This window comes from Abramis brama, assembly GCF_963993115.1.
Source record: "Abramis brama genome assembly, chromosome: 23".
Lineage (NCBI taxonomy): Eukaryota > Metazoa > Chordata > Actinopteri > Cypriniformes > Leuciscidae > Abramis > Abramis brama.
In genome coordinates, this window is record NC_139985.1 from 15,484,382 (window position 1) to 15,510,813 (window position 26,432).

At 36.0% G+C, this 26,432-nt stretch overlaps 1 protein-coding gene across 1 annotated transcript; it reads left to right on the forward strand.

Annotated features, from left to right (window-relative positions):
• prkcdb (protein kinase C, delta b) lies at window positions 1-26,432 on the forward strand. The gene is made up of 16 exons (XM_084100113.1): window positions 1-266; window positions 12,086-12,212; window positions 12,766-13,032; window positions 15,587-15,761; window positions 17,798-17,829; window positions 18,087-18,172; window positions 19,641-19,770; window positions 19,900-20,000; window positions 20,217-20,298; window positions 21,061-21,197; window positions 21,273-21,446; window positions 22,412-22,503; window positions 22,677-22,739; window positions 23,443-23,770; window positions 23,912-24,040; window positions 25,316-26,432. Exons 2-16 carry the CDS (start codon window positions 12,104-12,106, stop codon window positions 25,472-25,474), a joined length of 2,064 nt encoding a protein of 687 aa, XP_083956239.1. The 5' UTR covers window positions 1-266; window positions 12,086-12,103; the 3' UTR covers window positions 25,475-26,432.

The following is a 26,432-nucleotide window of genomic DNA, read 5'->3' on the forward strand; positions in this document are numbered from 1 at the left end:
CTCTCTCTCTCTCTCTCTACCTGCTCGACGTCTCTCTCTCCCTCTCTCTCTCTCTCTCTCTCTACCTGCTCGACGTCTCTCTCTCCCTCTCTCTCTCTCTCTCTACCTGCTCGACGTCACTCTTCCAGTATTGTCAACCCCAGACAGGCTCAGTGAGCGGGTAAATACTTCCTCAAACACGCCGCGTTTCTCATTCTGCTCTCAACTTACACAGCAGCAGTGAGGATAAGAGACGAATTATCGAAACCTCTCGGACACTGAAGTTGGTAAGTTTTCTACTTACAACTTTTCACTTTTTGCGCGTTTTGTAGGCGTTTTAAAATCCGCCCATTCGGAGCGTAGAAATGACAGACATCTATAACATGAAACGTCCACGTTGTCCGCCAACAACCAATAGATTTCGTCGCATTTTCGATGTTTGTCTCTCGGTCGCCTCGAGCATCAAACGACACATTTCCAACAAATCCATTGTGAGTTAATGGAAACAATTGTAGACACTTGGTAACGAGAGGTTATCGAGCCTTTTTTGGGCAGGAGGTCCTATAAATGTTTGATATCGTGTGTTCTTAAACATTCAAGCTCTTTTGAGGGCATTTCAAACATTCAGTTTTTTTTTATCCGACTTCACTCGGCTACGCTCTCCAGATACGCGGAAGCAGCAGCCGCTGTACTTTTCGACAGTGTTTCATAGAATGCGCTGCCTTAAAGTTTTGTAAACACATAAACCGTAGAAAGACCAGACTGACAACTCTTTCTCGGTCCTGCTCCTCCATACGATAACATGTAGATCATTTTATTATGTAGGCTATTTTAGTCAGGAAACAGAAAGTGTTGGCCTACTGTACGGTCTTGTTTTTCAAGTTTTTTGAGACGGAGAGAGAGATACAAACTAACTAGTCTTGACGACAATGTTTATTATTCGCATGACACATATGATTCGTTCTGGCCAACTTTGTTTCTGGAGCGTCTTAATCGTGGTTTCCATAGTTACCGCTATGACTAGCGAGTTCCTCAGAGGCTGATGAGAAAATATTTTATCCTCCCACCTGGATCAGTCTCTTTTAACAGTCAACCCTATTGGTTATAGCTTTATAGGTATAGCTTTATAGCTTTAAGTTAGCTGTGCCAATTTTTCTAAAGCATTAATTGCCACCACAAAATGAGCAGTGTAGACTATTATCTCAGTGACAATATTTACCAAACCATTCAGTATTACAGCAGTTCCTGCACAGTCTCTCCATCCACCCTTAAACAACAACAGAACATGGGGAATATCTGTAAGTCTCGATGTGTGAGACAGACTTGGTGGTGACAAATGCTTTATTATGAGATTTTCATTCTCTTGCTTTGTTTGTTTCCATCATGTGCCAAAGAACTTGTGTATTTGCATGGCGTATACTCAGTATCCAGGCCATATTTGCAAGCTGTTGGGTACTACTGTACTTTTCATGGTGTTTTTTAAACCAGCAGAATAGATAGATAAGTTGCAAATGGCATATATTGTTTTTTTAAATATAATTTTAAGCATGCACCAAAATAGACATTGTGGCTGATACCAAGAACCAGTAATTATTTTTATATTATGTCCATAACCAATATTATATTAAAGCAGCTTTATTAATTAAAATGCATGCAAATTAGTTTTGACGTGTCACTCACATGTTGTTCCAAACCTGTATGAGTTTCTTTCTTCTGTTGAAGACAAAAGAAGATATTTTACAGAATGTTGCTAATCAAACAGTTGACGGCACCCATTGGCATCCATAGTATTTATTTTTCCTATGTATGTCAATGGGTGCCGTCAACTGTTTGATTACCAACATTCTTCAAAATATCTTCTTTTGTGTTCAACAAGAAAGAAACTCATACCAAAAGGAAGGAAGTTTTCTAAAGGAAGTTCAGACCCATACATAATATATGTGACCCTGGACCACAAAACCTGGACCACATGGGTAAATTTTTTTGAAATTGAGATTTATATATCACCTGAAAGCTGAATAAATAAGCTTTACATTGATGTATGGTTTGTTTGGATAGGACAATATTTGGTTGAGATAACTATTTGAAAATCTGGAATCTGAGGATGCAAAAAAATCGAAACATTGAGAAAATGGCCTTTAAAGTAGTCATTTATGTTCACTATAGTGCTGCATTCACTCACAAAAATAAATGTTTTATATATTTATGGTAGGAAATTTACAAAATATCTTCATGGATCATGATCTTTACTTAATATGCTAATGATTTTTGGCATAAAAGAAAAATCTATAATTTTGACCCATACAATGTATTGTTGGCTATTGCCACAAATATTGTGATCCAGGGCCAGGCTTATATTGTGAACGCTGATTTATTTTTTATTATATTTTTTACATATATTGTGCATCCACAAGACACAACCACAGACTTAATCATTTTTAATCGTTCCTTTTAAAGCACACACACACAAGCCACTGTATTACACAATTTTTTTTTCTTTCCTCTTTTACAAATACTCACTGGGTGCTTTGTTCTTGACATTAACCAGGGCCAGTAGTTTGTCTTTCTTGTTTAAAGCTTGCTTGTGTGTCATCAGTCGCTACTGTACGTCCACAACCTGTACAGTGAACCAAATCAACACATTGTGCTCAGCCGGGAAGGCACATGTTAGTAAAGGTCTTAATCAACAACATGCATCGCCTCTGAATTATTTATCAACCAAACTGCAGGAGAGAAGAAAGTAGTGATGATGGTGCGCCGTCACTCCGTCTGCCAACGTCTATGTCGTGTCTGTTATACGCACGACCTTTTACAAGCAAACACCATTAGTAGAGTTCAAATCTATCATCAGCTTTGTTTTGAGTTGTTTTTTCTCTCAAAGTGCCTCTGGCAAACACAAATACAACACACAACTGTTTTGTAAAAAGCTTTAGAGCCCAACACTCCGAAAGTATTGTTTGCGTTCTATATGTTTTGTATGTCATTACTCATTTTGTCTTGTTGTATCGCTTTTGAACACACAGCAGCAACAAAAGGTCTGTTGCGTGCTTTTATGGTAGAGAGCAAGCGCACAGGCCGTTCTCTGTTGGTCTTGGATTAATGAAGCTTTTGTGAAGTGTGCGTAAGGCAGAAATGGACACCACTCTTATTGCACAGGCAGACAGAGGCAAGCTCAGCTTCACCTTTAGGTCGACATGCCAATATACACACATATATGTGTGTGTGTGCCCAAAATTCTTGTCCAAAACACTGCATTGAGCAGTTCAGCAGATTTGAGCCCTAATATCGCACACACACATTTGATAGCAAGCCTGCAGTCACACAGTAAGCCCTGTTTCAGAGAGGAATTGGCTTTTCCACACTAACCTTGACTAACTATTGTGTGCTTGTGTGTGTGTGTTATAGGCGAGGGAAAGACAGAGGCATAGGGTCTCTTGTTTCTTAGCCTCAGGGAAGAGAGGGGTGAGAAATCAATGCTACACTAAAACTAATGTCACATGCTCTCTGCACTCATCTGACCTTGAAGTCACTGATCTCTCGCTCTCCATGTTTCTCTCCCGCACTAACTCTCTCTGCGCACAAACGCTTCCTTGATGCATGTTATTTTAACCCAATAACCCTGTGACATACAGTACGTGTAAAAAAAGAAATGGTTATGCTTGGTGTTATGTAACACTCAAAATGAAATTTTTGCTCTTTCATTCCACCGATCAGTAACTGATTAAACTCACCTGCAGACCATTTACATGTAACGACCTTGTTCGCAAAAATGGGGAATGCACATTTGTATTTGTTAAAAAGACCGGTTTGTCAAGTTTTTTAACATGACAAATGTGTTATTGTTCATGTTTGTGTCCCAGATTTTGACCTTAAATTCAACATGAAATGAAAATGAACACTATTTACTATTTTAATGGACATTACTTGTCTTATCGTGGACGATTCATTGGTGCATGTTGGTCAAAAAAAATATTTTGTCTATTTAAATAAAATATTTTAAATATATATATTTTTAAATATAAAAATGATTAGGCTACTATTTACAACATTAATAATACAAAATGTTTCTTAATCATCAAATCAACATATTAGAATGATTTCTACACTGAAGACTGGAGAAATGATCACAGGAATAAATTGTATTTTAAAATATACTGAAATAGAAAACATTTTTTTTAAACTAAATAATATTTCACAATATTACTGTTTTACTATATTTTTGATTAAATTAATGCAGCCTTGGTGAGCATTAGTGATTTCTTTCCAAAATATAGTCTATTTTGTCTGTCACATTAAAATGGTTTTAGTGTCAACATGAAATCAAATTAGGCAATTTACTTTCTTAATGTATGTTCCTGGTCTTAAAAGAAAAATATATTAAATATAACAGAATATATCTTAATAACCATAACCTGGTTCTCAAAATCTAAAACGACTTTTCTTTTCAGCTGACATCACCAAGCTCTTTTATTTTTCAATATTTTTCTTTCGTCCAATCACCTTCATATAGGGGCCATTTTTATGATCCAAATCATTTTCTTGTATATCCAGTTTCACATTAATGTCCCATATTCCGGACCGGAAGTAAATTGGATTGCAAACATTGTATTTTTATTAACTTCAAACAAAGGATTTCGCATTTCTTAACTATATTATGAGGACTGAGCACAGAGGGGGAATTTGGGAGCCTGGCGGATTATATTTGCTGTACATTAGCAAAGTACAAACAGCAGCATGATGCCTTGAACTCTGGCTATGAACTGTAATTCCATGCATACAGATATATTCACAAGTGTGATCTTAGAAATATGCAACCGCACCATCTGGACCAACAGGTTTCCCAGTGTTCTCCGAAACATGGGTGTTCTCTTATAAACTTTCGGTTTTTCTTCACCACTTTCACATGACGATCCATGACTTCGCCAACGATCCAATCAATTCCCAATGGACAAAATCAAGTCCCTACATTTTTTTCTTGTTTGAGAAGCCGTTTCACTTATACATTGCAATAGGGAAGAAAAGCAAAGTATTTATTTATAGGTTTCAACCTGTTTTCCATTTGATCTGTATTATAGTGAAATCATCTGAAATATATGTGCTTGCTTCCATTCCCGTATTGAGCGAGAACAATTTGGAGACTGTAGGAGGTTACAAAAAGAAAAAAAGAAAAGGTGAGCAGAGCAGCTGTCTGATGCAGGATAGAGAACAGAGCGAGACTCTTAGGCCGGCACTAGGCTACTATACACACTATAATTCTGTCCAGTTACTTCTACACAAACACCCGCACACAGAGTGAGATCCCAATAACAGACACAGCCTGTGTGAGCTCCACACAGAAAGAAAAACAGAATGTGTAGAAGATTTAGATAATTAATGTTTTCAATCTTTATGGAGATGTGAGAGCCAAATATGTTTACCTTTATATCACTCTAAGAAAATGTAAAAGTCTATGATGTGTGTGAGAGAGAGGATCAAAAATATATGGTGGGCGTAGTGGGAAGAATAATAGAAGATTAAAGGATTTTATGTACAACTTTGCATTAACATTTCCTGAACACTCCAGTGTTGAGCCAGTGTTGCTGTGTCTGGCTGCTCAGACGAACAATACAATCCTGCATCTTTCATTTGTTTTGCTGTAAATATGTTGGCTAACATGAGTCTAAGTTTAATAAAAGTGCCCAAAAATTACTTTTTACATATTTTACATATTACACTATAGTGTTGTTCTACAGTATTAGAACATAAATTTGACAATTATAAAGCGGAGTTAAAGCTTTCACTTTTTTTTTCTTTTTTTTTACAGCTTTCTCACATTTGTTAGGTGTCTTCTCCACGGAAGTTTGTGTTTTTCAGTGTGAACACAATACTCACGCTATGTTTACTACAAAAAGATTAAAATAGTACAGAAGTTTGTGAAATGGGACACTTTTTGTTTACATTTTTGGGGGAAATCAGCTAAACGTCACTTAGGCCTAGTTATTTTTGCACATTAAACTGGGATTGAAGAAAGTATTTAACATGGGGGAAAAGCTGTGTTTACATCCAAAGTAGCAAATGCAAATTATGCGCAAAATTGGAATATTGCATAAAACATTTGCACTGTTTACATCTTGTGTTCTTGAGAACAAAATTGTCACTTCCTGGGAAATTGCCGCGAAATGTCTGTAATAAAAATTGATGGATTTTTTCTTACATCATAAATGACTTGCATATCAGAGCGCAGAGACGAAACTCAATAAACGCTGTCATGTTTTCTTGCGTTCGGATTCCTGGTGTTTGGGAATGCAATCATGTGAGGTGCTTCTGGGTGGGTATTAAACCTAATTATTTTGATATCAGACTTTGGCTCAGGTATTTGACTCAAACCAACATTTGAGATGCTGTGCGTTTGGTCTTGCTGGTTAGTCCAGTTATCCAAAATTAGTTTTTTGTTGGAGGTTGATTAAAACTACTGACACACTTCACATCTACTTCATATGGCCCCATGCCATATAGAGACAGTACATATAGATATTGTGGCCATGACATTACTGAGTTAGTGTATAATTAGCTGCTTTGGTCTTCATTTTTGTGCGTTCTTGAAGATGAAGTGTTGCCTATCAGTGAGGATATCATGTCTGTTCCACATCCTTCTTCACCCGCACACATTTGTGCAATCTGAGGACATTACTCCATTTGTTTAACATGCTGGTGGTTTGCCAGTTTTAGCATCATAAGAGTTAAAAGTAGTGCCATGCACACATTAAGACACGTATACTATACGCATTCCAGAGTGTGTAAATTAAGCAGCAACCGATCTGGGTGCGATGGAGGTGACCTCTCTTGACAGAACAATAGACCGCTAAGGGAACCAGGCTACTGAAAAGATACACACACACAGTGGGCCCTATCTTGCACCCAGCGCAATTGACTTAGTACACCGACACATGTATCATTCCTATTTTGCACCCGACGCACAGCGGACTTTTCCCTCCACAGACGCACGTCGGTAAACTAGCAAATGCATTTGCGCTCCCGGGGGCGGTTCAGCGCAAAGAAGGAGGCGTGTTCCGGCGCAAACGTTCCCTGGTGCTATTTTGCAGGTTTAGAAAACAATTCCACCACTGACCAGGAAAAACCTAGTCTAAAGTCAGTTGCGCGTTGCGCATGTTATTCATATGCTATTTTAAGGGCGCATGCTTGGCCATAATCAATGTAGCGTGTGCACAACGCGCATACACTTTGCTTAACCCATCTACACAGACGCAGCAGTTCTCATTTTTAGAAAACCATACATTATTACAAGGAAAAATATTAACACATGAGGGAAATCATTGTTGTGTCCATGAAGATGTGAAAAAATAGGCATAAATCTAGCTTAGGCTACACATTTACCCAAATTATTATACACCTGTTTAACCGAAGCTAATTTGGGTGGGTTTCTCCCATCCCCAATGTAACTTCTCTGTCTTTTACGTCCCTGACGATAACGTCGGTCTCCTCGGCCGTGAACCGCTCCTGGCGTGCGCCTGGTAAATCCGCCTGGCAAATCCGCCGTTATAATAGCCATCTGCCATGGAACAAGCGCGCCTGCTCTTAAAGGGAATGTGAGATGATGCTCTGATTGGTTTATTTCACGTTACGCCCAAACCACACCTATGAATAATGAAGCTACTTCAGACCAACCCAACCCAAGACCCGCCCACAAAGTTACTTGCGTTTCGCGCTTGATACTTGCGTTTCAGAACGTTAAAATAGGGCCCAGAGTCTGTTGAGACTAGCACACTTTTCACATTAATATTGATGATGTAAAACCTTGTCATAATGACATGTTTTCTGTATTTTCAAATCATGATTTGTAGACAAGATTGAGTGGCGAATAGAGTAAGGCTGTCAGTCAAGTATATGAATGGTGTAAGAGTCTGGATTTTTAAACTTTAAAGCACATTAAACTTCCAGTATGCCACTCAATGCTTTCTTTCTTCCATCCCCCCTTTCTACTTTTCCTCATTTTCTCTCCATCCCCTCCCTTGCTGGATGGGCTCATTTTTTCCACTCTCTCCAGGGAAACATTTTTTTTGTAGTCATATGCCTTTGAGTGTAAGAGGTTTATGTTTGACTGAGTAAGTGTTTTATTAGCTGATATTAATGCATTTTTGTCATAATATGCATTTTAGTGTGTGTGTGGTCCCAGATAAAAATTTTTGATCTTTCTCACTCTCTCTATTATAGATGTACATGTTTGAGTATATAACACATCATCACCATGAAAAATAATGGTGATAAAAACAAATATTGCCAGGTTTTTCCCCTCTATACTTGAGAGTTTTGTGTGGGAGCTTTTACAGCTGGTTACAATTACTCAATTTACCATTTTATGATGATGTAATTCATGTATTATATCATTTGTGGAGCAAGGCTCTGTCACAACCTTCAGCAATTATCTAAATCTACTCTCTCTGTATCATTATTTAATACTGTGTGTGACACAGATTAGTCCAATAACATCCATTTTTGGACAATTTTTTTAGGGCATGCATGCAATTTCTATGCTTTGGGACACCAAGTGTTTCAGAGCATTATATCGTAATATAACACATCTAAAAAGGTCTTCACAATGAAACCTTCTGTATTTTTTGTTGGGACATGTATTTTATGTATTGATTGATTACTTTAAGCTTAAATAAAAAATAGATTAAACCGCAGAAACGTATTGAGAAACCTACATAAAATGTCCTCCGTCATTTTTTGGTGATACTACATATACACAAGCTTAAGTTTCTGGTTTCCATCCCTGCAGAAGTAAACAAGTCACTCATCTGAACGTTTTCAACACTTTTGATCTAAGTGTGACAGATCAGCAAATCAACCATTGAGCAACATCTTGATAAGTCTCTCAGTACTCCATCTTGGGTGTTATTACAAACGGTCCCACTTCACCTGCTTGACATTTTGTCTCTTAGTGATTATGGGGCAAAACTATCCACAGAAAGTTGCTCTATCAGTATTTTAAGTAGGGCTGGACCCGAATATTCGAATGTTCGAATATTCGTTCGGTGGGTTGGTATTCGATTTGAAAATTTGACATTCGAATATTCGGGGGTTTTTTTGTTTTTGTTTTTTGCACACCGGGGATCCCCCGCGAAACGGTTCTCATTCGCGCTTGAATAAGGCCTGCGACACACTGGCCGCGTGGCGTGTCTGTTTTTATTTCGGCTCCCATGTTAACAGGTTGGAGTTTGCACACTGCCTGCGCGAGACACGCGTCTCAGGCGCGGCTCGAGCCATGCGGAAAACGCGTGCATGCTAGAAATAGAACCGACGCTGGGAGTGTTCTCTGGCTAGAGCGCAGAACAGCGGAGTTTGTATGGACCAAAGTGCATGTCTGAGCTTGTGTTTTGGGTTAAGCTGCCTTGCTTTGACATTGTGGAAAATAGAATAATAGAAACGAAATGTATTAGCCTTTTTACCCGTTATTATCAATCTAAATTAATCTCGTTTTTAATTTAACTTAATTTAGTTTTTCTTTATTTAAATTTAGTTTTTCTTTATTTAAATTTAGTTTTTTCTTTATTTAAATTTCGTTTTTCTTTATTTAAATTTAGTTTTTTCTTTATTTAAATTTCGTTTTTCTTTATTTAAATCTACCCTTTACTGTGTCAGTAATTTGTTTGTCAGAAAAATATTAGACTACCTTAAAAGTATTGCTTAATTTAAGACCTGTGTGTGTGCGTTTTATATCACTAGTGCAGTGTCTGTTCTCAGAGCATATAAGCCCTGCCCGCGTGAGGCGCGCCACTTCCTGCTCGCGCTGCTCTGTAGTTTACTAAAAGTTTATTAATTCTGAACGTGTCATGTCTCGCGTGTCCATCTATATTGCACCAACTGCAACACTGCACTCCCTTGTGAAGTCGATTGGATGAACGGTTCTCGAAATAATCAAAATGCAAACAGACAGACAGACACATAGAGATTCCTGCCTTTATTAGAGAGAAGAATATGTTCAGCACCCTCTCTCCGAAGCTTCGAATATTCGATGTTCATTACTACCGAAGCTTCGAAGCTCAAAAAATGGTATTCGGACCAGCCCTAATTTTAAGCTGAAGTGTGTGTGGTTTTTTTGTACTTAATAATAAGCAATAACAGACCAGAAAGTCATTTGTAGGTTGATTTTCCTGAAAACTGTAAAAACTGTGGCTCTGTGGTGCTTTCAAAACATGAATCTGTTTGTTTGATAATTTCCCACAGCTGCATAAAATTACATAAATCTATTTAAATAAGTACAAGATTAATAAGTTATTGTGACAGATAACTATATACAAGACGGAACTTTTGTCATTTTCCATTGTGTTTGTGTGTGTGCAGTGTATATTTAAGCCCTTAATCCCCGTGATTATTTTGTGAAACCAAGTAAAGGGCCAATTGTGTCCCAGAATCCTGGCAAAGCTCTTTGTGAAGCCGTTGTGTGAACAGTAATACCAGCAGGAATCTGGTCCTACCTGAGGGGCTGGGATTGGAAAATGGTGTAATTTTGTGGCTATGAAAAATACCAATTATTTAGGTTCTACTCTTTCATTGTGCTTATTAGGAAAACAAAACTAGCTGGTCATCCGCACTCCACAGTGAGTGTGATGCAAGAACTATCGGAAAAGAGTATATTTCACACAGTTTTACAATAGGAAGTTGAAGCAACAAGGCTGAAACTTTACACTTTGAGGCATTTATGAACAGTTCTTGTTAAAGATGTCAAGGAAAATATTATGTATACTACTAAAAGCTATTTATATTTTTATTCAGCAAAGATGCATTTAATTGATCACAAGTGACAGTGAAGACATTTAAAATGTTATTATTAAAGATTGTTATGCCAAATAAATGATTGCATTTTAATGTTCTATTCATCAAGGAATGTAAAAATGTATCATAGGTTACTGAAAAAATGTATCATAGTGTACACAAAAAAATATTAAGAAGCACAACTTGTGTGTTTTCAACATTGATTATAATAATACATGTTTCTTAAAGGGATACTCCACTTTAAAATGAAAATTCTGTCATCATATACTCACCCTCATGTTGTTTCAAACCTGTATGAATTTCTTTCTTCTGCTGAACAGAAAGGAAGATATTTAGAAGAATATCAGTAACCAGACAGTTTCTGGTCTCATTGACTTCCATAGTATTTTTTTTTTCCTACTATGGAAGTCAATGAGACCAGAAACTGTCTGGTTACTGATATTCTTCTAAATATCTTCCTTTCTGTTCAGCAGAAGAAAGAAATTCATACAGGTTTGAAACAACATGAGGGTGAGTAAATGATGAGGGTGAGTGAATTTTCATTTTAAAGAGGAGTATCCCTTTAAGCAGCAAATCAGCATATTAGAATGATTTCTGAAGGATCATGTTACACTGAAGACTGGAGTAATGATGCTGAAAATTCAGCTTTGTAATCACAGGAATAAATTACATTTTAAAACATATTAAAATAGAAAAAATATATTTTAAATTGTAATAATATTTCACAAAATTACTGTTTTTACTGTATTTTTGATCAAATAAATGCAGCCTTAGTGAGGATAAGAGACTTATTTCAAAAACATTAATTAGTCTTATCGCCCCAAACCTTTGAAGAGTAGTATACTGTATATACAAAAAGATTGTTTGCATCTTTGCCTGCACGTTTTTGTAGTTTTTTTTTTTGTGTGTGTCTAAAATCCAAACATCCGAGGCCAATGAAAGTGCTTCTGTTTTTTATTTTTCTAATTCAGAATTTTTCATTACAAATTACATTCTCAGCATAACAGGTTTAAAAGATGTGCATGAATTTCATAATTACTCCAGTGTATATGAGGAAGGATGAACTGATCACTCAGTATAACTCACTTCCCTTTTCTTCTCACACATATCTACTTCACGCACATCATATTTTGCTCATCTTCTAAGAAATACTGCCTTATATCATTTCCTAAATCTGCCTATGAAGTGTTTCTTGTCAGAGCACGTGATGTTTCTGCTAATTGTGAGGGGGAAAAAACAATTTCTCTGGGTGAGAACTGCCTGCCAGTTTGGTAGGTTGAGGTTTCATACAACCTCTGATCTTTATCAATTTTCTTTCTTTTGTATTTAGGCACAGTGATCTCTCACCATGGCTCCGTTCCTGCGGATTGCCTTCAATGAATTTAACCTGGGAGACCTTCCTCCTATGACAGAGCAACCGTTCTGTGCCATCAAAATGAAGGAATCGCTCAGCACAGGTCAGTGAGGCTTTCAAATAGAGCATAATGCTTTCTGCAAGGTAAAATTCACCTTATGGGATTGTCTTCTTCTCAAGATATACAGAATGCAGAATACAATATACAATAATATATTTTTAATAATTTATATATATTTAAATATAAATATTTTATAAATAAAATAAAAAAATCTAAAATATATACATGCATGCCTATACACCTGTGTATAGGCATGCATGTATATATTTTAGATTTGTTTTATTTATAAAATATTCATATTTAAATATATATAAATTATTAAAAATATATTTAAATATATATATATATATATATATATATATATATATATATATATATATATATATATATATATACATACATGCAAATATTTCTCAAATATATACATGCATGTGTGTGTATTTATTTATATATACAAAATAATTATACACAGTACACACACATATATTATGTAAACACAAACTTTTATTTTGGATGCGATTTATCGCGTTTAATTGTTGCACAGCCCTAGAGGCATCATAATTTCATTAGCATTTCTTTCTCTTTGTCCACCCAGAGCGAGGGAAGACGCTGGTCCAGAGGAAGCCCACCATGTACCCTGCATGGAAATCCCCATTTGACGCACACATCTATGAGGGCCGTGTCATACAGGTGGTCCTGATGAAAACAGCAGAGGAGGCTCTGTCGGAGGCCACGGTCGGGGTCTCTGTCATTGCTGAGCGCTGCAAAAAAGGCAATGGTCGTGCGGAGTTCTGGGTGGACCTGCAGCCTTCTGGGAAGGTGATGATGTCTGTCCAGTTCTTTTTGGAGGATGCAGACCTAGGTGGGTACATGTAAACGTAAACTTGTATACAACGTTCAAAAGTTTGGGGATTTTTTACAAGTTTTTGAAAGAAGTCTCTTATGCTAACAATGGCTGCATTTATTTGATCAATAATACAGTAAAAACAGTGATCTTGTGGAATATTATTACAATTTTAATCTATTTTCAGTCTTAATTGTCACATGAGCCTTCAGAAATTCTAATTTGCTTATTTGAATATAATATAATAATATAATATAATAATTATTATTATTATCAATGCTGAAAACAGTTGTACTGCCTACTTTTTTGAAACCGTTATACATTTAATTTTTGTAACTTCATAAATGTATTTACTCTCACTTTTGATCATTTTAATGCATCCTTATTGAATAAACGTATTAAAGGTGCTCTAAGTGATGTCATACGTTTTTAAAGGGACAATGTGTAGTTTTTTAGGTATTTTATTATCTAAAATCAATATTTTTATTCTTAAATATGTCCTCAATGGTGTACAAATACCTCTGCCAATGATCTGACTTATCCTCGTAAACGAAGAATTTATTATCTTTATATACATGGGACGGGTAGGTCCACGGAGGCTTCCATGTAGTTCCGCCATCTTGAAAAACTATAATAGCAGAGAGGGACAAAAAGTACTAGGCCAACGCGTTTCCACAACGCGTTTTCGTTCAGAGCCAGCGTCACGTGACTGAAACCAGCAGAAACGGAGGAGCAGAGCAGCGAGAGGCGCTTGTCATTTCCCCGGCAAGTTTAAAAGGCTGCAGTGTACGGTTAGTCACAGGATAAGGAGTCCTCGTCGTCGAAAAAGTCCAAAGTAGACCGTAAAAACGAAACGTGACCGGAGATTACAAAAAACAAGGGTTAATGTCAGGATAGCTTTTTCCAGGTGGAAAGAGCTAATGCAGGAGAAAGCTTTCAAAAGAGACGCTGAAGTTGCCTGCTTTCTTCTCGACAGGTAAGTCAATGTTACGGTCTTAATTACAAGCTTTTTTTCATTGCTTGGTTGTGTACATTATTATATAGACAGACAGTAGAACTCGATGAAGTGCTATTAAAAGACATCCTGTCATAGCTTTATGGTACGTAACGGCTACCGTAGATGCAACACGCATTTGAAAAAGCGAGGTGCTGGAGAGCAATATTCATTCGAATGCAAAATACAATTTCACCACTAGATGGGAGAAATTCCTACACATTGTCCCTTTAAGGCCAAAACATTTTTTGTCACATACAGCAAACATCTCCTCACTATCCGCTAGCTGCCTGTCCCCTGATTAAACTGTAAAAAAACGCGGTCTCTGCAGACACCACAAGCTCCACAAACGGCAACAAAAACAAACTGGGCTAACCCGCACCACGGAACATAACAAACTGTTCCAGCCAATAACCGACAAGAAAGATTTGGGGGTGGGGTTTGGGGAGTTAGTGCGCGGATGAGGAGGAGGGAGAGCCTAGCTAGCCTCCGTTTTGTTTGACAACAAGAAGTAACGTCACCCAACATCACTTAGAGCACCTTTAATTTCTTTAAAAAAAACAACAACAACATACTGACCCCAAACTTTTGAACCAAAGAAAATTTTTCGTATTTATCTATTTTAATTTAAGATGACTTGCATAAACCAAATGATCTTTTTCTGAATCAAGCTCTGCCCTGATGGGCAAAAACTAACATTTTTAAAACTCTAATTTGAAACCCATAGAAGCCTTGTGACTATTTCTGTTAGTAGCATCTCCTCCCTTTGTTTCCCTTTGTTCCACTGTGGCTTTCCCCTCTTTCTTTAAAGTCAGTCTTTTTTTCCATTATCTCACCACCCTCAGATATCAGCTTAGTCCTGTCAGCTGGTATCTGTCCTGTCTTTGCTTACTCATGCTGTCTTACTCATGTTTTCATGCGGGTATTTTTTTTTTCATTCTTCCTTCTCTCCTTTTTCTGGCATCTAATTGTCTTTCTCTTTTTTTTTAAACATTATAGCATATTTGCTTATTATATCTCAAAATATACAACTGGTTGTTACTGTACTGTAAAAACATATATTTTCACAGTGATATTTTGGAAAGACTTGTCTTTTTACTTGTCTTTAAATGTACACCATACACTCTGGCACTGTGCCAGAGGGCAAAACCATCAATCTCAACCCGTGAGAGTTTTGTTTCCAACTCTCAGCAGGAAATGAGGTGATAGTAATCTATTAAAATGCTGAAGGCATCATAAACATAATTATCTTTATGTACCACATATTTAGTATCCAAAAGCCAGTGAGGTTAATGTTTAGGCATTACATTTTTTTATTTAGCACGGTGCCATTTACAATTTCTATTCTATTTTCTTTTTTCTTTTTATTCTTTTTTTTTTTTTCCACAAAATGAGTTTAAAAGAAAATCAAATGAGTTTTAAACAACATAACAGTAAATAGATTATGAAAATTTTCATTTTCTGGTAAAATATCATAAAGCTATGTATTGTCATTTTAATATGCAAGTAAAGCTCATTTTAATTCAGAACAGAGAGAGATGTCTATTTCAAAAGACCCTGTTTTGACCTGCTTCACAGAATCAAAGTCCTCAATGACTATGAAAGATATGAAAGAGGAAGATGGCCTCCTCACAATAAACCGGAGGAGAGGAGCCATCAAACAGGCCAAGGTTCACTTCATCAAGAACCACGAGTTCACAGCCACCTTCTTCAAACAGCCCACCTTCTGCTCGGTCTGCAGGGAGTTTGTGTGGTGAGTAAATAAATAAGTAAAACGAATTAAAGAAAAACAAATGGTGTTACAGATGCACTTTTATTGCACAGTAATCATCCCACATCTAATAGCTTGTATACACAGTAACAGTGAAATATATTTAATAACTAGAGTTAACTAGAGAATACATTTGTCGCCATTCATCGCCACCATTTATTTTAGGTGGATGCCAGGGTTTCTTTTTTTTAGTGCATTGCTATGTGTTTGCTAGGGCATTTATAAGTAGTTGCCTAATTTAAAAGAGCCCAAGTCTTATAATATTAAATATGATATTCTGGATTGGTCCCTAGAAATGATCCCTCTACATATATTTTAATGTCCGCCATGCAAAACATTGCTTAGAAAATCTTTTTTTTTCAAGGTATCATGCCCACATCAGGGGTGTTTCTAGCTTTCCATCAGTATAAAACGTGTGCCCATATTTAATACTTTTTTGTTTTTATTAATTATTATTGTTTTGGATATAAATGGTCTTTACCGTAATACCGAGTCATTCATGTGCTATATGAGTCATTCGAGTTGACAAATGATAGATAACATTTGCAAGTTTTGTTTCCTATATTCACCTCATCCAGCGCTATTTTTTTTTTCTGTCTTATAAAATATAAATAATATAGAAACGATTCCGTGCGTAAGTGAACTGGCACGTCCTGACTGTGTCGTGTTAGACGCGTTCCTGGATCAACATATTTTGTTGATTCTGGAACAACATTTCTGTCCCAAAATGTAGTCCTAAACATATCCCTACCCCTGAACCTATCCCTACTGAAAAGTTATCCATGCGATCAGAGGGAAATAACCCTGATGTAGAAGCATGTAAGCCTAAACTTTTGATATAAATTGTAAACTTGTCCCTTGAATCTGATTGGTTGATTGGAATGTTGTTCCAGGATCAGCAAATATGTTGCACTTGGTGAAATCAGGTTGTGCATTTGAATGAATCAAACTGAATCCTGAACAAGACCTGGCAAACCCATTTGACCAATTAGAATAAAAGAGTGATTCATTCACATCTGCCATCACTATACTAGTTCTGATTCTAAACAGCTGATAGAAAACAAACATGACTTGATTGCTAAAATATTAGAGAAAACAATTCTCAGTTTGGTGTACGGTAATCTCCATTTTACATGTAAGGATTTATTAAGCACTTTGAATACCCAGAAAGCACTATATAAATGTAACACATTATTATTATTTTTATTATTAGTAGTAATATTTTACTAGGGCACAGCCGTATTTCACTGGGTCTCATGCCCCAGTAAAAAGGGTCTTGGTCCCAAGTATAAGCAACATCAGTGGTTCATGATCTAGACTGCGAAAGCAAAGTTTGCAGGTTCGATACCAAATAGAAATGACCCAGAAACTAGAGAATTACTGAGATTACAATGCAGCACTGATGTGCCCTTAAGCAATGTACTTCTCAGTCAAAGTGACGCATAGTCCTCTAATTGGCGTACTATAACAGGTTAGTCCAGGGAGATGGGATCCAGCGAGATAAGTCACTTTGAAAAAAAAAAAAACGCATTATAAATAGCCAGTTTTATTGCGTAATGTAATGACTAATATTAAACAATTAGAAAATATTATTTCATCTCTATTAGAACTCTTTAAATTATTTAAAATTGTATCTCATGTAGGCATAAGAAAGTAATATCTGTAAGTAGCCAGAAGCGTCTGGCAGCAATAATCATGGTGTGTGTGTTTGTAAGTCATAGTATTGGACAGCATCTGTGTTTGCGCAAGCGCACTTGGACTTTCCTCTGATATTTCAGCCGCCTCAGCAGAGTCCCTTGGGCTGTCTCCTTCCTGTGCAGCATGAGACAGATTGCGTTAGCGCTTTGTTCACGCTGTGTATATAAATGTATTTGTGTTGGAGAGTCATTTATCCAAAGTCTCCCGAATAAGAGTTTCAAATGTACACCATTTATATACTAACAGTCTATTATCACCTGCTGTGTAGAAATATCAATAGTCCAACTTTTTTAATTATTTTAATTTATTTTGCATTCTAGGGGTCTCAACAAGCAGGGCTACAAATGTAGGCGTAAGTATCTTTACAGCTTTCTTGATCTATTGTAGACACTCCCATCTGTTTCTTAGTAAGAACACACATTATACATTGTTCATGTTCCTTGACCAAGAAAAGTTTTTTTCTGTGTGGCACATAAATCATCCTCCTGTGCGGAATTAACATAATGGGCTCTTTTGAAATCTGTCTTTAATAAGATATTTTGTACCATTAGATTAATCAGAAGGTAATTTAAACACATTACACCTTATTGCCCCCTTGCTCTTTTCTAGAATGCAATGCGGCCATTCACAAGAAGTGCATTGATAAGATCATTGGGAGATGCACAGGAACAGCAACCAACAGTCGAGATACAGTGGTAAGCATTAGAGTCCTCTCCAACAAGGGGTCCGTCACCATGAGAGGGTCCGAAGCAGTTCTGTAGGGGGTCCGCCAATTGTTAATTGATCTAAAACCTATTTTTATAAAAAATTTAATTTAAAATAAAGTATGAAAGCAATATTTAGCAAAACAAAACTTACTATTGATGCAATATTAAGTTAATTTATTTATATATATATATCTCGGTTTAAAAGTTTGGGATTAGTAAGATATATAGTTTCATATATATTTCAGAAGATCATAATCATAGTTTCTATGATGAATGACTCTGCATATATAGAATGTATAATGTCACGCTGTACATCAATAATGATTATTTTATCAGGGTTCGTACAATGTGCTTGAAGTTCTTGAATTTGACTTTTTGACATGTAAGTCCTGTAAAAACCTTGAAAACAGCCATATTCATGATAAAGTACGTAAAGTGCTTAAATTGTTGAAAGACAGTATATATTGAATTTTTTCGATAAAACAACCTTTTTGTGCAAGGTTAACACTGCAGTTTGTCTGATATAGATATAGATCCATTTTGCATGTCTATGAGCCTGACATTGCTCAAATAAATATCCAATTACATGATACAGCTTTCATTCTTCAAGTCAATCATATATTAATGAATAAAACATCACTTTAATTAAGGAAAGCGATAGTATCCTTTCAGTGGTTAAAGTTACCACAGTCTTTGCATGCTTTGCATGTGCTGCACTTTATTTGTACCATTTGTTTTTATTACTTTATATTTATTTATATATTTACCTTTTTAGAGTTTGAAAGATAATAAAGATATTGTTTTATTAGTGAGATCTCTTGATTGTAGTCCTTGAAAAAACCCCAAAAAAGTAGTGCTTTAAAGGTCCTTAAAGTCCTGGAATTTCATTTTACAGTAACTGTACGAACCCTGTTTTGTAATATTGTTATTTCTTTTGTAAATAAATATTATAATGTATGATTATTTTTATGGTTTTGCACTGTAAATATCATAAAGTATGTACCTCTCTGATGCCTGCTTAACTGTTTTGGGTCTAATGGTCAAATTTTAACCATTCACTTGCAGTTCCAAAGGGCTGGTCCTTCTGCTTCCCATTCCAATAGTGAACAGAGCAGGGATCAGAGTCTATCAATCAATAGAAGCTCATGACATTATAAAAGCAGAGTTGCCATGTTGCAAATATGTCTGTGTCAGGGTCACTAAACTCATAAACAGCCCATTTTGCCTTCTTATTATAATCAATTGATCATGCTTAACATCTCGGCATGGGACTAACAAAAATTTTTAGCAATACTTTTGTCCGGAGTCTTTGATTACATTAGTCCCAGTGAGCAGTTCTGGGGTCCATGAGGCAATGAAGGGCTATCATGATTCATGAGGCATTTTAGATGTTGCATCTCTGCCCACAAGCGTTTCGATTCAGTCTGGTGCTGATGGGTTCTTGGTATGTCTGCAGTTTCAGAAGGAGCGCTTTAAGATTGACATGCCACATCGCTTCAAGACCCATAACTACATGAGCCCGACCTTCTGCGACCACTGTGGGAGTCTGCTGTGGGGAATGGTCAAACAAGGCCTCAAGTGTGAAGGTAAGGAAGATTTTGTTTTATTGGTGGATGTCTCTCACCTGTTTTCCCATTTCTTTTGCAATGTCTTTTTTCCTTCTTTGTCTCTTTCTCTGTTTTTAATATCTAATGCAACTAACTCTCTCTGTTCAGAATGTAGCATGAACATCCATCATAAATGCCAGACCAAGGTTGCCAATCTCTGCGGAATCAACCAGAAGCTCCTGGCTGAGGCTTTGACTCAAGTCAGCCTGGTAAGTGATTCCCTGGCTCGTTTTCAGGGCATCTGCAATAACATTTGCATTTTATAAACCTAAAAGCTTATTTTTTGGGGTTGTGTTGAATTTCCATGTGTGGAATTATGTTTGGCATACTGAGTCATGTTCTCTGTATTATTAGTATGTAACAAACTCCCAGAAATAAAGTAGAAAAAATCTGACATTTTTACTATTTTCATTTATTGTGTTTAGAAATCTTCCACAAAGCGTCCAGATCCCACGGATATTGGAATCTATCAAGCCATTGAGAAAAACATGCCAGTGGACCCTAGTGGTGAGTTTCCATTACTGCATATTCTCTGCTGCATTTCTGCTCCCCTTTAGCTTTGGTACATTTATATTAGATCAGCTTTGATTTTAATTAAATAGACAGTGGCTCCAAAACGTATTCAAACATTTCATAAATTTAATTTAATTAGAAAATATCTAACTGTGACATCTGCACATTAAGTTTTTCTCAGCTCTAATGTCTTTTCTGTGCCAATTTTGCAGTGGCTTTTATCAAGCTTGTGATTTTTAGTGGATGTTTGAAGTCACTTCTCAAATTCACTTTCTGTGGGTGCAGAATCTTAAGAAAAAAGTTAAAAAATCCATTGAAAATGATAATGTTACAGTGTTATAGTATCATTGAGATACTTATTACTATATTTTTTATTCATAATTTGAATTTATTTGTATATGTTTATATTTTTTGTTTTTGTTTTCATTTTACTTGTAAAGTTGTAGTAATCTTGTGTTTTTGTCTTTTTTTAAAACTATTTAAAAGATTATTTAAATTTTAATTTGAGTTATTTTATTGCAATAAGTAAATTAAAATAAATAAATAAAATAAGAAATGTTGCTTTGGCATCTAGCTGAAATTAAATAAGTTTCGTTTTTTAATGGGGTTTTTTTGTGTGTTTTTTTTCAGTTAACAATTATTTTATTTCAAACAACGGAAATGTTTTTTATGGTTTTTGTTTTAGTTTTATTTCACTTTTATAACCCTGTTTTGTGTTTATTAATGTGTGGACATTGGTATATTTGTGTTTATAAGTGTTAGCGGAGGCCTCTCAGTATGGAAAACTATGGGATGAAAAGACCCCTGCCCCTCCCAGCTCCAACATCCCGTCCCGCGTCTCCATGAGCAACTTCGTGTTCCATAAGGTACTGGGAAAAGGCAGCTTTGGAAAGGTAAGAAACACACAGTGTACAGATTTCTGCATTGGATTATTATGAAGTCCAGTCTTTAAACAGTTCCCATGTTAGGTGCTGCTGGCTGAGCTCAAAGGAAAGGGGGAATATTTTGCCGTAAAGGCCCTGAAGAAAGATGTTGTGCTTATGGACGATGACGTGGAGTGCACGATGGTGGAAAAAAGAGTGTTGGCGTTAGCCTGGGAAAACCCTTTTCTTACACACCTCTACTGCACCTTTCAGTCGAAGGTGAGTGTTCTTCCAAATAATAACGTTACACGTATAATACCATTTAAAAGTTTGGGTCAGTAAGAAATTACTTATAATACTTTTATTCAGCAAGGATGCATTAAATTAATCAAAAGTGACAGTAAAGATATTTACAATGATTTCTTTCTTTTTTTTTTAAATGCTGTTCTTTTGAAATTTCCATTCATCAAAGATCCCTGTTTTTTTTTTTATGTCAGCTTCTACAAAAGTATTAAGCAGCACAACTGTTTTCTTACCAACCCTGAACTTTTCATTGGCAGTCTATACAAGGAAATACAAGGACACTCACTAATAAGCCTTAAATATTGTTGCAGTGATTATCTAGAAGACTGTATTAGGTCTAATATTTTTATTATTATTTTAGAAGTGCTAAACATTCTAATGAATTAGAGATACTTAGGAATATGGAATGCGGTCCAACAAAGTGAAATCTCTTTCTGTCTAATGACATAATAAATCAAGGTTACAGTAAAGCATTTAGTGTACAAGAACAATGCTTTGTTATCATTCCCGTAAAGCATGCTGAAGAACTAGTTCGCCTCATTACACTTGCTATGTTTCCATGTCTATCAACATGTCAGCCTGCTTGGCATGTGTGAAGGACAATGGGTTTGACGTTGGTTGGAACATTATGAGAATGGCATGGAATGTTGGAACACATGAATGTTTTAAATAACATGTTCTGTTTTGGAGCTTATGATGGTGTAGCCATGAGCAGATTGATATCAGTGTGTCTGTGCAAGATGGGAATGTATGGAGGGGAATTACACAAAATACTTTCCTGTGTGAATTTGCCTCGCAGTCTTTTTTTTTTGTTTTTTTTGGACAGGCTCATACAAATATCTAACCAAGATAATTTGCTTTAGAATTATGTGTTGTGGTCAATATATTGTCACAATCCACTGTCTCTCAATAATGATGCTGATCTGTGTGTTTATCAATAGGAGCACTTATTCTTTGTGATGGAGTATCTGAATGGAGGAGATCTGATGTTCCACATTCAGGATAAGGGGCGTTTTGATTTGTACAGAGCCACGTGAGTGACATGCGTTATGAAGAAATGATCATTTGAAACATTTACTGAAGCATATGATTTATTTTCCATAATCAAGAAATATATATATATATATATATATATATATATATATATATACATTTTTGTTGTTAAACATCAGCAAGTGTTTTGCTCAAATCTGTTTCCTGTCCCAGGTTCTATTCTGCTGAAATCATCTGTGGACTACAGTACCTCCACTCTAAAGGCATTATATACAGGTGAGATGAATGTTCCTGTGGTCTGATGACTGTGGATTCTCTCAAAGAGATGCTCCCTATATATATATATATACACACACACACACACACACACACACACACACACACACACACATATATGTGTGTAAATGTATCTGTGTCTCTGTGTTTGTGTGTGTGTGTGTATATATATATATATATATATATATATATATACTGTTTATATGTATATGTATATATGTCGATAAGATTTTTAGGAAAGTGATACTTGTATTCAACAATGATGCATTCAATTATTTAAAAGTGACAGTAAAAACATTTCTAATCTTACAGAAGATTTCTATTCCAAATAAATGTTGTTCTTTTGAACTTTGTATTCATCATAGAATCCTGCAAATATGTATCATGGTTTCCACAAAAATATTATTAAACACAACTGTGAAATCAGCATATTAGAATGATTTCTGAAGGATCATGCGACACTGAAGACTGGAGTAATGATGCTGAAACTTCAGCTTTACCATAACAGAAATAAATTGCATTCTAAAATCTATTAAAATTGAAAATAGGTATTTTTGAAAATATAATATTTTACAATATCTCTGTTTTTACTGTACTTTTAATCAAATAAATGCAGCCTTGGTGAGCATAAGAGACTTCTTTAAAAAATACCGACCTCAAACTTTTGAACCTTCATGTCTTTTTTTTTTCTCTGCTTAATCAGAGATTTAAAGTTGGACAATGTGATGCTGGACAAAGATGGACATATTAAAATTGCAGACTTTGGGATGTGCAAAGAGAACATAATTGGAGAAAACAGAGCTACCACGTTCTGTGGCACACCAGATTACATTGCTCCTGAGATCCTGCTGGGACAGAAATACAGTTTCTCTGTGGACTGGTGGTCATTCGGCGTGCTGCTCTACGAGATGCTCATTGGCCAGTCGCCGTTCCAGGGCGATGATGAGGACGAGCTGTTCGAGTCGATCCGCATGGATGTACCTCACTACCCACGATGGATTACCAAGGAGGCCAAAGACCTGATGGAGAAAGTGAGTCTGACCCACTGATTTATCTTGATGAACGCTGTCAGTACTGATGCTTTATAGAATAATTTACTTGCACTGGCCTGCCACCCTTGGAGGAAGTTTATGTTCTCAAAATATAAATCTGTGCCTTTTACATTTTCACAGTTATTTGAGCGGGATCCAACCCGACGGCTTGGTGTTGTGGGAAATGTCCGTGGACATGCCTTCTTTAAGACAATCAACTGGCCTGCTCTGGAGAAACGAGAGGTGTCTCCACCGTTCAAGCCAAAAGTGGTAAGAGTCTGATTTGATTTGAGTAAAAGCTTGTGAAGCTATTTGCTCCTCAAAATGTGACACAACTCTGACAGACCAGCCAGGTTATAGATTATTCATTTCTATAAGCCAGTGTTGTTATTGATAGCTAAAATGAAAGCTATTAAAAATAGTTTTCTCTCTCTCTCTCTCTCTCTCTCTCTCTCTCTCTCTCTCTCTTAATTAATATTTTGTTTGTTTGTTGTTGTTTTTTTTTTATGTGTTCATAATTTCTTAGTATGACAGCCTGGCCAAATATTACGTCGGCACAAATTTGCATTTCACAAATAAAACAATTGACACTAAGCACAACTACACAATATGCTTACAAAATCTTTAACACATTTTTAATAATATATATTTTTTAAAGAGTAAAGATGTCAATCACTTTTGGCCACTACTGTAACAGACTAAAATAAAGTAAGTTTGTTGTAAGTTAAAGTACTAAAAGTGAAGGAAAAAAAAAAGAAAAAAAAAACCTAAAATAGAAATATTTAAAGCATAAAACAAAATGGCTAAAACTTGAAATAAAATATAAAAATAAACACAAATTCAAAATATGATTAAATACTTTAATAGTATTTAAACAATACTTAAATAACACTGCTATGAGGGTTATTAAAGAGAGGTTTCACCTACATGCATGATTCATTTTATGATTGAATCTGATTGCAAAGTGATTGTGTGTTCAGCAGCTTATTGCATATGTTGAAGGAATGTACTGAACAAATGAAATACCTTTCATAAATGTTTAGCTAGTGTAGTTTTCATGGCTGAAAACTACAGTTAATGATAAACTAAAAACCTATGCCTTATCTGTGCTCTTATGACGACATTACAATAACAGGAAATCTCTTTTAAAGAGGCCATGAGGAATCAGATTTTCCCTAATCTGTTGAGATAAGAGCTGGATTTACAATGGAAAAAAGACTGTAACTTTCAGAAAGCAAAACTTCCTCCCCAGTTCAAGTGGAAAACTTTACTACTGATGTCATACTGCAGATTGCCACAATTACAGTACACGTCAGCAATGCATATTTGGTATTCAGAAACTTGAACTGCCTAGTCATACTATTATTCCTGCTATTCCTGTCTCCGGAATATACGGAGCCCTTATAGGGACATGATGGTGGAAAAAATAAGTCAATGCTTTTGCGTTCTCTCAAAAGTTGTGCGTTCCCCATAGAAACTTTGCGTTCAAAACCCCATTAACAGTCTTAAAAGTGACTTCTGCTATCTTTCTTCCTCTACTTGTAGAAATCGCCCAATGACTGTAGCAACTTTGACCGGGAGTTCCTCAGCGAGAAGCCTCGTCTCTCTCAATGCGACAAGAACCTGATTGACTCTATGGACCAGACTGCCTTTAATGGCTTCTCTTTCATTAACCCCAAAATGGACACCATTCTGGAGAAATGAGACATTCTGGCCCGGATCCTCTAAACCTGCCCCTCTTGAAATCAAAAATGGCATACAGGAGCCAGGAGTTGAACCAGTGTTACACTTGTTATACTTTCTGGATGGTCCAAATAGATAATGGTGTATTTATGTCTTTGCTAATCAAATGATCAAAACTTCAAATCAAAAGAACTTCTTTTAATCATGTAGCCTACTATATTTGTTATTGTAATATCCCTAACATAGAAATGTTTATGTTCATGGGATTGAATAATACCCTTACTATCAGACACGCATATACACAAGTTGACAAAAAGGGACTTTGAGAGAAAGGGACTGTATATTGTAGACTGTATAATATGCTGGGACTTTGCAATTTGATTGAATAGTGGCCTTCTTAACACTCTTGAATCCTCCTTGTTCGCCCTCATACAACGTTTCATTGTTAAACATAGACTCTCATACTAAGATTCGTTTGTGGGATGATTTGGCCTTTTTTGTATCTATCCTTTCTTGTTGATCTGAAACAAGTTTTACAGTGTAATTTTAAGATGCTGATTTTCCCAGCGTGAGCTGGCATAAGCTCTGCTGAGTGTACACAAAATGGTGTTTTTTTTTCACTATGGATGTATAAATAACGGAAGTCTCGTGTAGGTGAACCTTAAACCTCTGCACTTTGAAAACTTTAGAAATATTAATGTCCTGCTAGACATCTTGTTCATGCATAGGTTTACTGTTATGGTACTGTAATAGTTGGTACAGAATATTGATAGGTGGAGGATATACATCTCCTGAGAAAGTGAGAGTATAAATATACTGTTATTTAATGTTGGTATTTTAATAAAGTATGATACTGTACATAACTATATGTATATTGTTCTACTGTTGCTGTTACTGTTACTGGAGTAATAAATGCTCTCTTTTTTAACTGAATTTACTCCTCAGAACTCAACACCATTAAAGGTTTCCTCAACTTTCA

What these genes read in the sequence shown, in the direction of transcription:
- prkcdb (XM_084100113.1), top strand. Translation starts at nt 12,104, where the DNA reads ATGGCTCCGTTCCTGCGGATTGCCTTCAATGAATTTAACCTGGGAGAC. An exon ending in TTTGGAGGATGCAGACCTAG is followed by an intron (nt 13,033 to 15,586) that starts GTGGGTACATGT and finishes CCTGCTTCACAG; the next exon opens with AATCAAAGTCCTCAATGACT. An exon ending in GAAAAGGCAGCTTTGGAAAG is followed by an intron (nt 21,198 to 21,272) that starts GTAAGAAACACA and finishes TTCCCATGTTAG; the next exon opens with GTGCTGCTGGCTGAGCTCAA.